This window comes from Dermacentor albipictus, chromosome 6 (assembly GCF_038994185.2).
Source record: "Dermacentor albipictus isolate Rhodes 1998 colony chromosome 6, USDA_Dalb.pri_finalv2, whole genome shotgun sequence".
In the NCBI taxonomy this organism is placed as follows: Eukaryota; Metazoa; Arthropoda; class Arachnida; order Ixodida; family Ixodidae; genus Dermacentor; species Dermacentor albipictus.
The window spans coordinates 6,283,366-6,296,723 of NC_091826.1; the positions used below are offsets into that span (position 1 = coordinate 6,283,366).

Below are 13,358 nucleotides of genomic sequence, written 5' to 3' on the forward strand. Positions count from 1 at the left end.
GAGGCGCACGCTTGCCGCTGTCCCGACGGGCGCAAATTGGTCTCGCACTCTTGTTCCCGTTGAGCACTGTGTCAGTTGACCAGACGGAAAGCACCCGTAAATCGGCTTGCAGTGTTGTGTAGGCATTCTGCCGAGGTCACTCGTGTTTGCGTGCACCGGCAGTTTCTGTCGGCGTGGGAATGATGGCAGCCGCGTGGATTTCTCCGAATGTCATCGTTCCGGGTGTACGAGCGACATTGGAGAATCCGAGGTTTCGATCGGAAATTCGCTGTGTGGCAACAAATTAGCCTAATTTCTATCGTTGCTTGCTTTCGGGGACGTCCTAATCTCAGTTGCTTAGATTGCATGTTTGCAATAGGTACGGTTATTTGTCCAACACGGTGCACGGCTCTAGCGATGCGAAGACATGAATTGGTCTTGCGCACGAGGAGTCTGAGCCGCGCAGGAAGCTGCGGTTCTCAGCGAAAACACGCATGCAAATCGTACAAAACGCGGTTACTGAAAGGTTGCACGCCAAGCGTGACACGTGCAGATGTGATCATATCGTCGCATTAGGATAGATGGGAAGGAATTGCCAAACAACATGGCGGCGGTCCCGGCTGCCCGCTTCGAATTGAATTTGGCGTTGCTTTTGTAAAATGCACTTCGTTCGCAGCAAATGAATGTGTAAACGGCTTTCGCTTAGTCTCAGGCCGCTTCGACGACAGGGTATTATGGATAACCTTGTGGTGTTTTCGAGATCGCTTCTCGTTTCGAACGAGGCGAAGCCTAATGAAAGAAACATGCGAGATGTCAGCGCTACCTATCGCTATAGTCGGAAAGTAGCCGCAACGACGACTAATGGACTCCGAGATCCGAAGATCTCGCTGGCCAGCTAAAGCCAACGTTCTTAGACATACTTCAGTTTCACAGCTCCGCTCGGGAGATGGCCGAAGTGGTGGTCACGCGAACTAGCGGCGCTGCGATCGCGTCTTTCGTCACTTTTTGTTTCGTTTCTGATAGAAGTTGCGTCATTTCTGGTAGTTTCTGTTTTATATTTTGAGAAGTAGTTATTTCACAGTTCTTAATTTTGAACCTCTTTGTGAAATATTGTGATCTGAGCTGTGTAATTTAAGTGCGTTTCTGGTAAGGAACTTGAAACTTGACTTCTGCTTTCACTTCTGGTTTCATATTTGTTGCGCTGCACCGTCAGTCGCTATCCTTCTCCGTTTTGTAGGTGTTGTGTGATGTCTCGCGATTTGCTCTCTTGAAAAGCTTCTTGAAGAAGCGTTTCCGCATCTCATGACAGCAAGAAGTTCCCTATGCCGTGCTGTTTTGCCCCCGGCTGCACGAGCGGCCTTAGACACGATGCCGCTGGTCACCATTTTTTCGCACCGCCGCAAGACGCTGGAGAGTTTAAAAGTTGGGAGCGCATGCTACACCGAAAAGACAAACGCCTCACAAACAAATCAAAAGTGTGTGAACGCCACTTTGAGGACGACGACATTTTGAAATACTACAAGCATGTTGTGGGTAACAAAGAAATAATGATTCCTCGCGGGAAATGGATGCTTGCTCCCGGCGCACTTCCTCGGCTCTTTCCTGGGCTGCCTGAGCACATCTCAAAGCCAAAAAATGTGAAGCGAAAGCGACGTCCACCAAAAGAACGAGCGCAAGTGCTGGCAACTACATCGGGCGAAGCTTGTAGTGACAGTGCTTCAACTTCAAACCTGCTATTGGGCTTGGAAGAAGGAACTTCAGAAATATGCGCTACACACTTTGCGCTCAACGATCTCACGTACGTGATACTGCCTTCTGCGCTCTGGAAGTTCGAAATTGTTGAGGACGACGCAACACAGAAGCGATGTGGAGTATTTTATATGAGGCAACTGGTAGCCGGGCATCTGCGAGTAATGAAAACTGTTGTGCTTGAAGAGGATGGTACTTAAACGGCTACAGCAAAATTCACAAGAGGCTATTTCGAGCTGCGACTAGCATTGCAAGTGTGGAAAGAATCCTGAGAGAAGCAGAGAGCTTGAACATGTGTGCGGGCGTGAAAGCAGCCCAGCGTGACACGGCGACATCAGATAATATGCATCACAAGCAGTGCAATGTACTTACAAAGCAACTAGTCTGCGCGCGTTGTCTTCGTCTACAGAGGAAACTTCGACTGAGCATTAAGGCTCCGAGCGCAACGCTCAAGCGATATCAGAAACTACGCAATGTGAAGAAGAGGCTGCTTAGGGCGGCTGCTGCGCATCAAAAGCAAAAGAAGGAAATTTTGGCTCTGAAGAAAAGGCTTTCTGAAATGCCCGATAACAGAATCGAGGAAGCGTTGGCCGAACTTCCGCCTTTGCAGCGACTTGCATTTATGACATCGTTTAAACAGTTGAAAGCAAAGTCTCCATGTGGCGCGCGGTACAATGCGGACTGGCTTCTGAATTGTTTAATGCTGAGGATTGCGAGCCCTCGAGCATATAAGCTTCTGTCTGACATGAAGATGCTGCCCTTGCCCTCCCTGAGCCGTCTCACACAAATACTGAAAGGAATACCATGCTTCAATCCTCTCTGTATGGAAGCTATTGGAAAACAGCTGGGCAACAGAGCAGATGGGAAGAAATTCGGCACGCTGATTTTGGATGAAATTAAGTTACGCCAGGCGTACGATTTCAACAAGTCAACCTTCAAACTTGATGGTTTTGTGGACTACGGTGTTATTTCAAATGAAGGAACTGACCAACTTGCAGATCATGCGCTCGTGCTGATGTTCGTACCACTTCTGGAGAGCTGGGTGCAACCGATTGCCACCTTTGCCACGAAAGGTGCTGCGCCTGGCAAGATTTTAGCAGAGCTGGTGTTGCAAGCAGTAATGCAATTGCATAAACATGGTGCTATGGTGATCGCCGTAGTCAGTGACGGGGCTGGGAACAGTCGCTCGATGTGGCAGCAGATGGGAATCAGCGGCAGCGTAACCTCACCTTCTCACAAGATTCCACATCCATGCCTGCCTGAGAGCGCGTACCTTTATTTCCTGTGTGATGTGCCACATGCACTGAAGTGTGTACGCAACCATTTGCTCAAGCACAAATATGGACAGGTGAGCTAGCGTAGTTTATTTCATATATTATATAACCTGTGCTGATTGGCGTCGATAACTCGCTAACAGAGCAGGTGCAAGCAGCCAGAAAGAGGGCAAAATTGCTTTGAGCAAAAGTAGCTCAAAATTACTTTTTTGTGCACAAAGTAAATAAAAAGTGTCACTGTGTTTGTTGTTTGTTTTGTTCGTCAAAAAGAAAATGAATTAAGCTTTGACATAAATATCTTCATAGTATTTAACTTCGTCCTTGTCACTGCTCACAGATCACTTCCAACTCATTTGCACGTCCCATAATATCCGCGGACAACTATAAAAAATACATGTGTCAATTAAATTTATTAGGCGAAGCGTTGACGGGGGTGGATCAATTCACCACAGCGTTGTCTCAAGCGACTGCTGGGCGTGATGCGTTAATGTCCCTACGTCTGCACAGGCGCTCGCCGTCTTTAATGAATACACATCTTAAGAATAAGCAGCAAAAAACAAAGCCCCCGCTGAAGGGAGCACCGTGGCGCTTTTATAGGGAAAAAGTTGGTTGAAAAGCGGAATCGCAGTGCACGACCTCTCATTTGCGGTGTAGTTGCAGCTTCTAAAGACTAGCTAGACATGCCATTCAAAGGTCCTTGGCATAAAATATTGTTAGGGCAGCCAAAACACAGTCGTCAAAGAGCAAACGGCACAGGCCAGTTGGGGAAAACGACCCACCGCAGAGATGACATCGCAGGAGTAGACGATGCGCGCTGCGTGAGAGATGTGTCACTGCAGCGCCGATAGTGCACAGACACCGTGAAGTCCCCGTTACTTACGCGCGGCAGGTTTGTCACAAAACTCAGACTTCGTATCTAAACTACATTTACCGACGGATAAGCGTTTACAGGCCTGTTGGTGCAAACGACGCGTCGCAGCAGGAGCAGACGACGCGCGGCGCATGACGAAAGACGCGACTGCAGCGCCGGTAGTTTCAGTGACACCCGTTTCGGCCACGTCGGCCAATGGGCTCGCATAGGGAGCTGCGGAACTGAAGTACGTCTAAGAACGTTGGCTAAAGCTGCAAAAAACGTGCGCTGCTTCGCGTCCGCTACACTATAGCGTATAGCGTACGCTATAAGTTGCGTACGCTAAACTAAAACTGTCTATTTCTCGGCACTCAACCACCAACGTGCACTCGGCTTACAACCGGAAACCAGTTGCACCGGAAGACGGTTGCACTTCACTTATACGACACCATGTGGCGCTACGTTTTTGCGAGAGTTAAAGGGACCCTGAAACGATTTTGGCGATTTTCTACAAACGTACTGAGTCGTTAGAGTAGGTTCTTCTGATCATTAATTGATGCATCTAAGTGCTCTGCGTAAAGCGTGTAATTTATTATAAGGTTTTAAAAATGCACATCGCTGCCGATCGCAGCGCACTGCTCGGCGGAATTTTAAGCCGCCCCTACCCATATGATGCAAATAACCCATATTACGTCACATGGGCGAGCTATCTGATTGGCTGACCAGGGCGCGTGGTCGATAATTTTTCCAACTTTATGGTGAACAAATGATGCTCGTAATAGTTGGAATGTTAGTTACTTTGTTTTTGTAAAAAGAAAATAACTTAAAGAGAATACACAAGAATAGTTTTTTAGTACACTTCAGCACTTCCGGCACACAGCAAGTGTCGTCTGCTTGTGTTACAACGTACTCCATTTTGACGAGAGCTCCGCGGTCAGAGTCGGTCTCAGTCTTTTCGCGAGCACTATGATTCGACTTTGTTGCCTTGTGGACTGCAAACCTAGCGACCTGCAAACCGTGAGTCCAGTATTAGGGCAAACGCAAGCGCAAGGGGACAGGGTCTGGCCGCTTGACTGTGCCGGGATGAGCCACGAGATGAGCAGAAGGGCAAATGTGAACGGTCTGCACGGTGCAGCCACCTGGTGGCACAGAGCTCAACCATACACAGTAGCAGCAACGAAGTGTATTCTTTGCTGCTGGTGTGTATTTTTCGTAGGAGTGTAATCATCAACACGTTGATTTATAAATGTTTAAAATGCTTTATACTTGGTTAGAGCAATATTAGCGCTTTGTTTGACTGGTTAAGCGCTGCGCCAGCAAGTGTCTGGACCGTGCAGACCGATCAGGCTGCTCACGTACGTCTACGCTAAAGTTCCTTCATCAGCTTGAGTTTATGCCTCCAGTCATTTGCCGAAATGACCAGCTTGCCTGTTTTTAGCGGAGTACCGGACACGTTCGGCGCTACGACAGAATGCTCGCAACGCACGCTGCTTCGATAGCTCTCGGTCGACGGCCAAGTGGCTAGCGGAGAGGTCTCGCGCGGGAGGGGGCGTGCTCCTAAACAACCGGAAGTAAGCGATGTGACGTCGCATCGTGACGCTGAACCAGTGAAGGCGGAGCTTAGCGCCGCTCGCTCGGCGAGCGAGTTGAGGAGGAAAAGCATAGCTAGGGAGGAGGGTAACTTCTAATCGCTTGCAGCTCCATTAATACGTAACGCTTCACTTAAATTGTGGTGCGAATGTTCTACTTAAGCTGTACCCTACGCGCCTACAAAATTTGTCCGAACCGTTTCAGGGGCCCTTTAAGGCGCTACATGTAAACGGTGTCGCATCGCCTTTCCCAAATGCGCTTGGAAATGCGATGCGCCACTGTCGCATTCATGTAAACGGGGCTAGAGTTTCATACAATTACTAGAGGAAACTAGTGCCCACTGTATTGAAACCGTTACGCCACGGACTCACGGACATGCGGAACCACTGCAATTAGCAGCGATCGTGCGTGCTTGCCCAGTCTTATTCGCTTCTGCGCTGACAGAAGTATAGATTGCTTTAAAATTTAGGCCTAGATAAAGCGCAATAAAGGAAGCCACGAGAAGAGCGTCCCACGCGCGAAGATCGGACAAAACCTATCACTCCCACGGTGGCTGCACTAAGTAGGCTGAACGATCGCCGGGTTCACCCTGGTGATTGTTATTGGAAACTTTATGCGCAGATTAATGTCGATAAATGATTCGAGGTAAGATATCGAGACACATTGACAAGGCTGTCGCGACCGCACGTCGTTTTGGTGAGCGGTTGGTTTCGCCTCGAATTCCATTTGTGCAGAGAGTCTTCTGGCGTGCGCCGATAGCGGCTCGTACAAGCTTTAGCTCGGGCCCAACTCCGACGCGGCCTAGAATTCAAATACACGTAAAACGCAGAAACGCTTCTTTTGAGAGAACCACTTTGCCGATTTTAAGGAAAATTGTTGTACTTGAGAGAGAAAGTTAAATTCTAGAGACTGTTGGTAGCGGAATTTTGATTTAAGGCTTTAATTTTGTAACATGAATATTAAAAAAATCGGAATTTCAAGAAAAGCACCACGTTTGCAAATTAATAACTCTATCAAGAGCAGATATTACGGTTATCGGTCGCGACTCTCACAGCCATTCGTGGTATGTGACGTGCATGCGCAAAGGGCCTTACCGGTTACGTACCCGCTTTAACACATCATGTGTCAAGAGGAAATAGCTCTTCAATGCCGCCAACATTCGAACAGCTACGCCCTGAACTGTGCACGCACAGAACCCAGTCTTTCGTGCGTACACTGTTCCCGTAGGTGGCTGCGCGCGTACGGGAGCCACTAGGGCTAATGGCAGCGCCCTCGCGTCTCCGTGCACCTCCAGGTATTCGCCAGCCCGCACCGTGCCCCACCGCCATGGCCCAGCAGCCCCGCGAGAAACGGCGCTCGCTGCTCCGATGGCTGGTGTCTCGATCGCGGGACCGCAAGACTCCGGCCCCGTCGTCCGGCGGCTCCCTGCCCCTGGCCTCGCTGCCCAAGTCCCACACCTACTCGGGCGCCTGCTGCAAGGCGCCCCAGCACCGAGCCCAGCGGTCCCTGAGCGTCTACGATGTTCTCGGCGACCCGCAGCAGCCGGCCGCGCCGAAGGGTGCGACGGACGACGCATCCCAGCGACCCTTGCTGGCGCTGTGCAGGCTCTGCTTGACCGTGGTGCCGTCGGCGGCGTTGTACCGGATGACGCGCTGCGGCTGCTACTTCTGCCTACAGGTAAGCGTTCGCCAAACTGTGGGTGTTCTCCACGTGCGCCCAGGGAGCTGCTGGCCACATTAACGTGCCTGGTTTTGTACGACGATTGTCGAAACTGTGCGAAGCACGCTAAGCACGTGTGCCGATGCCAAGTGGCAGCGTCTGCGAGCTTTTCACACGTCCGTGCTAAGTGTCGAGTACAAAACTTCCAAATCCAAAACTTCCAGAGAATGGCTTTCATTAGGCATGCATGTCGTCACGGCTCGTGGCTGCTGAATGGTGTGAATGCCAGAATTTAAGAAGGCGAAACATAACGATGGTATGTCTATATTATACCACTTAATTTGATTTTGTTTCAATATGAAAGCCCAGTCTGTTCCATGTTCTAAGGAAATACGTGCGCTTTTACATTGCCCTGCGGCACTATGCCGCTAGTAATTACCGTATGCGCCTAATATACAACGTCGTGTCTACTACTCGCGTTACGAACTTTGTGCAGTATGGTGAGATACATACGGAGACCGCAGAAGCTGCATTGCTTACGGATTCACAGCACGAAAAAAAATTCTCATTGGCACATTGAATTAAGCAACATTTGCAGTGACGCGCTTGTACCAAAATACAGAGAGAAGCAACTCCGTTCTCATGTTAAATTTCCCACGTGACACCGAAACGATTTATCGCTTCCATTTCGGTAATGTCATATTGCCGGAGCTGTCAGCGCATCGCACGGGAAATCACTTGCGATAAGGCTGGTGATATATTACTATAGAGAAAGGATACCAACTGCGCTGACGATGTCGGCTGCACTTGATCATGCGAAATCCTGGAGCCGCCTCCGACCAGTCAGCTCCTTCGTTTTGACCACGTGATGGCCTTCCGTACATTTTACCCTAACAAATGTTAATGCAAGAGTGCAGCAACGTCGATATTTTCAAGAGCTGTAAAATCGCAGCTATTGATCTGTGCTCACTTGGCTGCTCAATCAGTCACTCCATAACCTTCTCGAAACGTTCCGTAATCGCTCGCGCGTTTCTTTACCCAAGGCGACGTTAAACAAGCGGGGGATGCCCTTGACGGGTCCCGTGCAGTTTTGCTGCTGCTGTTTCGAAAGAGGAAGGAAGGATGGCTCACGTCGATGTTTCGCGGCCATCGGCGCGTCATTGATCAGTGGCGTTCTGTGTACGTCGAACGCTAGCGGAGTCACGTCCTCCGATACGGCACAGCATCGCTTTCACATTCGACGGATTTCCGTGGTGGCAGAATTGCCGTGCTCGGTTTCGGCGACGTCGTTGCTGCTGGCGTCGCAAGGAAGCGGAGCAAGTATGCGGGTGTCCGTCGCATGTTTGCATCGATTTAGGATATCGCAGACGTGATGGTGTGCCCGTCTGGAATACGACGCTGTGCGACGGCCTCGGCGGCTCCACAGGGAGCCTCCGAGCATCACGTACGCGTGACGCTGTGCACGACGTCCTCCTGTCTAGAAAAAAAAAACTGCATGAAATGTACAAAGAAATACCGTACGTGACGTTTACACCAGCTTATACATACGCAGATTATACAGTCGGATAGTTCCGCTTTGGCTAAACACATTTATAAACAGTTCGGTCAAAAGATATCGCCATCGACAAGCAGAAGTACTACTGCTAAATAGTCCTAGTCCAGCCTGCTAACTAAGGCATCTTACCGCGTATTAGATGACATTTGCCGGTTCAGCATGGGAGCCAAGAGAACTGTTTGACTTACGAGAAGGTAATTCCAAAATTAAGCAGGCAAGTAAAGTCAATCACAAAATCTTACTGGCCACGGGATCTCAGAAAATGTTCAATTTCCGAGCAGCATGTAACAGTAGTCAGTAAAACTTAAAATAACAATGTTCTTCACATACACTGGTAGAGGCTGTAAATGCAAATACTAGGCTGTGTTGTGAGGCTGCGCAGATATTCAGCCGTTTTCTCAGATATCGTGTTCATTAATATTTTGTGGTTGACTGTACAAGCACAGATGCAGAATGCCATTTAGGCGGCCTCTGGAAAATGATCAAGTCGGAGCGTAAAGCAATCGCAGTATTTCTTTCCATATGGCAAGGAAAATAGGAAACCAAGGGCTTAATTTTATCGCGAGAGCAATTATATGGACACTCCAAGCGACTTTTTGCAGTCGGCGTCGCCCTGAGGTTACGCCTATATTTGAGTATATGTATACTGTATGCCACACCCTACTGTATTATATGCGAGTATATTGCGACACCATTTTATCACTAAAGTTGCTCATACCGTAGTGCCGCGCCAGACGGACATTGCGGCGACGATGGCTACGGTGGCGATTACGGTGGCGACATTACGGCTACGATGGCGTCAGAGTGGCGCGCGTCTGTATGGAAACAAAGCGCTGCGTGAGCGGAGGTCTGTCTGAGGTGGCTGCTGTCAGTCGCGCCCACGTGTCGCCTACAGCTGACCTCGCAATCTCCCCATTAGCGAGTCAGTCTCGTCACACATCTCTCCGTTTACAACGTGCCACACGAGACATTGTCCGTGCTAGCCAATACAACGCGAAATGAAAACACGTACACAGTTGCGCTCAAATTTCGCATTAGAGAGTATCGTATTCGTCGATGAATTTATTTTACTGTACTATCTTCGGCTCGCCGATTGGCCGATTGGCGCGGGCTCGCCGATTGGCCGAAAATGCCGTCATCTGAGCGGGCTCGCCCATAGGCCGAACATGACGTGTCTTCGAGACACCGAAGGGCTTAAAAGACGCAGACAGGGAGCAGCAGAGAGCATTCCTTGATTCATCTATTTCGAGCTTCTTGCCACGGGCCGCAGCGTCCGAGTTGCTGCCAGGCCGTAATGACTTTACGACTGTTAATGGACTCTCACTGTAAATAATGTAAATCAACCTCCCAAGTTTTCATCCCGACCTCCTCCTCAACTCCTACAGAGCATACTCGGAGCTTATCAGTTGTATGATGCTGTTTCTGTGCACTTGCGAGGTTCAGAGAAATTGAAAAAGCAATACAGTATCAGAATATCAATACAATATCAATACAATATGTGGCCCGTTCTTGAAAACTGTCCTGCTCACCTCGTAGCCAAGTGCAAGTGTCTGTCTGTGATGATAGTTCAGGCTAGTGCAGCAACATCAAATCGTTTTGGCTGAGAAACTGGTTATCCAGTTATTCGATTCACCAGTAATTCGAAATTGAAAACCGGATAATCGAAGTGATCGCTTATTTGTTTAACAGTATCCACATATTCGGATAGCCGGACAATTGCTCTTCTGTACTCTTGCTGAAATTACGTCTTTCTCTCTTGTATTCTTATTGCAATATATTTGCAATATTTATACATGTAATAGAACCAAAAATTTGAATAAGCTACTAGCAACACCATATATTAGTTTCAGAATATTAAAATACAGTATCCGGCTAACTGGTACCGGATATCCTGAATATCCCTTTCTTGAAATCGGGACAACCAGATAACCGGTTCGAGACCGAATTCACTTCCCTCCGGTTAAACCGAATAGCCGGTTAGACGGATACCTGCAGGCGCCAGTTCAGGCTGTGCCAGTTCACAGTCGCAGTGCTTTTAAAATTAGTCGCACTGAATTCAACCCTGAAAGCTGCTCACCTTTATAAATTTTTATAGCTAAAGAATCATTTTCAGTTACAGGTTTCTTGCTTCAAAGTGATGAGGAAATTCACACGTACGAGTATTTGAAATACCTGTAACATGACCTTGGCTCACTCTGTGCGTTGGGTCCATTGAAAAGCTTGCTTGGGGAGAACACTGCTTATGTTACTGAAAACCCTTGTCCACACATTCTTGCAGCTTTCTTTTTATATTTTCCCAAGTGATGCACCCTTGGTTATCCACTTTGGAGAAGAAACCTTTGCAAAGGCATAACATGGAATGTGTTTTTGTGTTGCAGTGCACACGTCAGTACCTGACTGTCAGCATTCGCGATGGCAATGCGTACATACCATGTCCTGATGACAAGTGCCCAAGTGGAGGTGTCTTTGAGTCTTCAGAGGTGAGGCACCGACCTCAATTCAGAATATGTTCCATAGCATATTTTGATGCTTTTTATGTGCTTATTCATTCTCCTCTTTCTTACAGATTGAAAAGCTTGTCGAAAGGGATGTTCTAGAGCTTTACCTCCGATGCAAGCTTAACCGAGGTATGCACTTGTTTGTTCCGTGTGTTACATACATAAACTATGAGCAAAAGCTCATTGTAACAGCTGCGCACCCTTAATGAAGGACTTGCAGACATTTCCATTGAAGACAACCATGCTCTGTGTATGCCATTCAGTCGTACAACAAAAAAAATAGAAACCCATGGTCTGTTGCATGAGCTTGCAACTTGCCATCATTTCAGGTGAAACTTAATTATACCGTTGAAAATCTAGGTTTAGCACATCTATTGCAACCTCAATTAATTGATAGCTATGAAAGGCATCTAATATAACTAACTTTCTAGCGAGTTTAATGACATTCACAAATGCAAACTCCACACTCAAGTTCTGAAAAATGTTTCACCTATTGGAACAAGACCGTATTTGTAGCAGCTAGCATCCAAACAGGCACCTGCTTTCCAGTACTTCTATTTTCTTGCACACTTTGCCCATAATTAATTTCGTAGCACAAGTACAACCGCAAGTCCCTTAATACTTGTGCACTCTGTATTGGCAATAATTCACTATATTTCCAATTTTGAAATGACCGCTTGAAGTAAGTGTACTAACGTGTTCCAATGACCGCATGTATGGTATGATGCTGCAAGTGTCTTTCAAATTAATGCAACAGCAATGCATAAATCTGCTTGCTACCAGGAGTGCATGATCTTATGCATGCGCTCTGTCCATAGTGTGAATGTAATTCAAACAACTTGTGCAGATGTGGAGATGGACCCCCACCAAACTTGGTGCCCTGGTCCAGGATGTGAGAGCATCTGCCGTGTCTTCCCACCATTGCGCGATTGTGAAGCATCGCCTGTCCACTGTTCCAAGGTGCGATGCTTTCACGATAATGCACTGGCCTCACTGTTCTGGCTAATGAGGTGTGCTCCTCATAAATTTAATTGATATTCTGTATCAGAAGCACAGCTGCAGCCAAGCTTCTATTTTCCATAAACTAATCTGAATTTCAATTATTAATTGCACTAAACTGTTACTGTCACGTGCATTAATAGGATGTCTTCAACTTGTTCCGAACTGCCCACGACTGCCCGAGACACTGCTTTCAGCCAATAAGTGTTGGCATATGCGACATCTTGGGCAGACTGGGAAGGCAAATCGAGTTGACCTATACTGTCGGGGTTCTCTGCACTGGTTCTCAGTGTGTTGCTGTTTGTTGAGGTATGTTTGTTTTGAAGTGTGTTCGAATTTGAGGTTATGCAAGGTCTTGCTTACACATGCTTTCCCTACATTGATATGGATTGTGGCTCAAGTAAAGGTAAGCATAACTGGCTGCAGCTCTCCAAGGGACCAGTCTTTCATCACAAAACATGTTTGGTTTGCTGTTAGCCTGGGAGAATTAGCAATGCATAATAGCGACGCCTCTCAAACATTGTTCTTTAAGTCTGGTGAATTAAAACTTTTCCCCTTCCTTTTTACAGTGCAAGCTCACCTTTTGCTCCTCATGCAAGGAGCGTTGGCATGCATACCAGTCCTGTGACGAGTTCCGGAGGCAATTTTCTGAAGATGAATTGTGAGTGCATCTTGTACCTGCATTTGTACTCCATTAGGGCTACAGTTAAAGCTCGATCTAACGAAACCAGATTTAACGAAGTTCCCAATGTAACGAAGAAATTTCCATTACCCAGCAGGTATCCATAGAGTTCAATGTTGTCATCATCCCGAATTAATGAAACTAACTTGGCCGAACTCGATTTAACGAAGTTTTTCCTGAGATAAGTGATTAAGAAAATGGTGATTTCTTTCTAATCTTGCCATAGACAGGCTTTTCTGTGAGCGTGCGCTTAAAAGCTATCGCATTAAACCCTCTAGGCGCCCTATTCACGGCCTTAGCTTTATTTTGACGGAGCTGCATTCCATGCCCATGCACGGAACAGCGGACTCAACACCGCCTTGTTAGGGGTGGCAATGGTTGCTTCCATTATTTCATGGTTTGTGTGACATATTGCTGGATTAGCTGTAAATACAATGCCACAGTAGCTTTTGCATGTGGCTACGTTAGAATTTTAGGTTTTGAAGGAGCAAAAAATTCCTTTCTCGATTGTACGAACTTCCAG

General features: G+C 47.5%; 1 protein-coding gene across 6 annotated transcripts in view; it reads left to right on the plus strand.

Annotated features, from left to right (window-relative positions):
- Positions 1 to 13,358, plus strand: part of LOC135901426 (probable E3 ubiquitin-protein ligase RNF144A-A) — a 49,042-nt gene that overhangs the window by 15,647 nt on the left and 20,037 nt on the right. For 2 of the 6 annotated variants that reach the window (XM_070539830.1, XM_065431215.2), the window contains exons 2-6: positions 6,737 to 7,119; positions 11,035 to 11,136; positions 11,223 to 11,283; positions 12,002 to 12,114; positions 12,723 to 12,814. In XM_070539830.1, the coding sequence (XP_070395931.1) occupies positions 6,769 to 7,119; positions 11,035 to 11,136; positions 11,223 to 11,283; positions 12,002 to 12,114; positions 12,723 to 12,814 (719 nt within the window). In that variant the 5' untranslated portion in view covers positions 6,737 to 6,768. Of the gene's footprint in view, positions 1 to 6,062; positions 6,139 to 6,433; positions 6,666 to 6,736; positions 7,120 to 11,034; positions 11,137 to 11,222; positions 11,284 to 12,001; positions 12,115 to 12,722; positions 12,815 to 13,358 lie in introns of those variants that run through there. The other 4 variants (XM_070539828.1, XM_070539829.1, XM_070539827.1 and 1 more) reach the window with 4 other exon arrangements.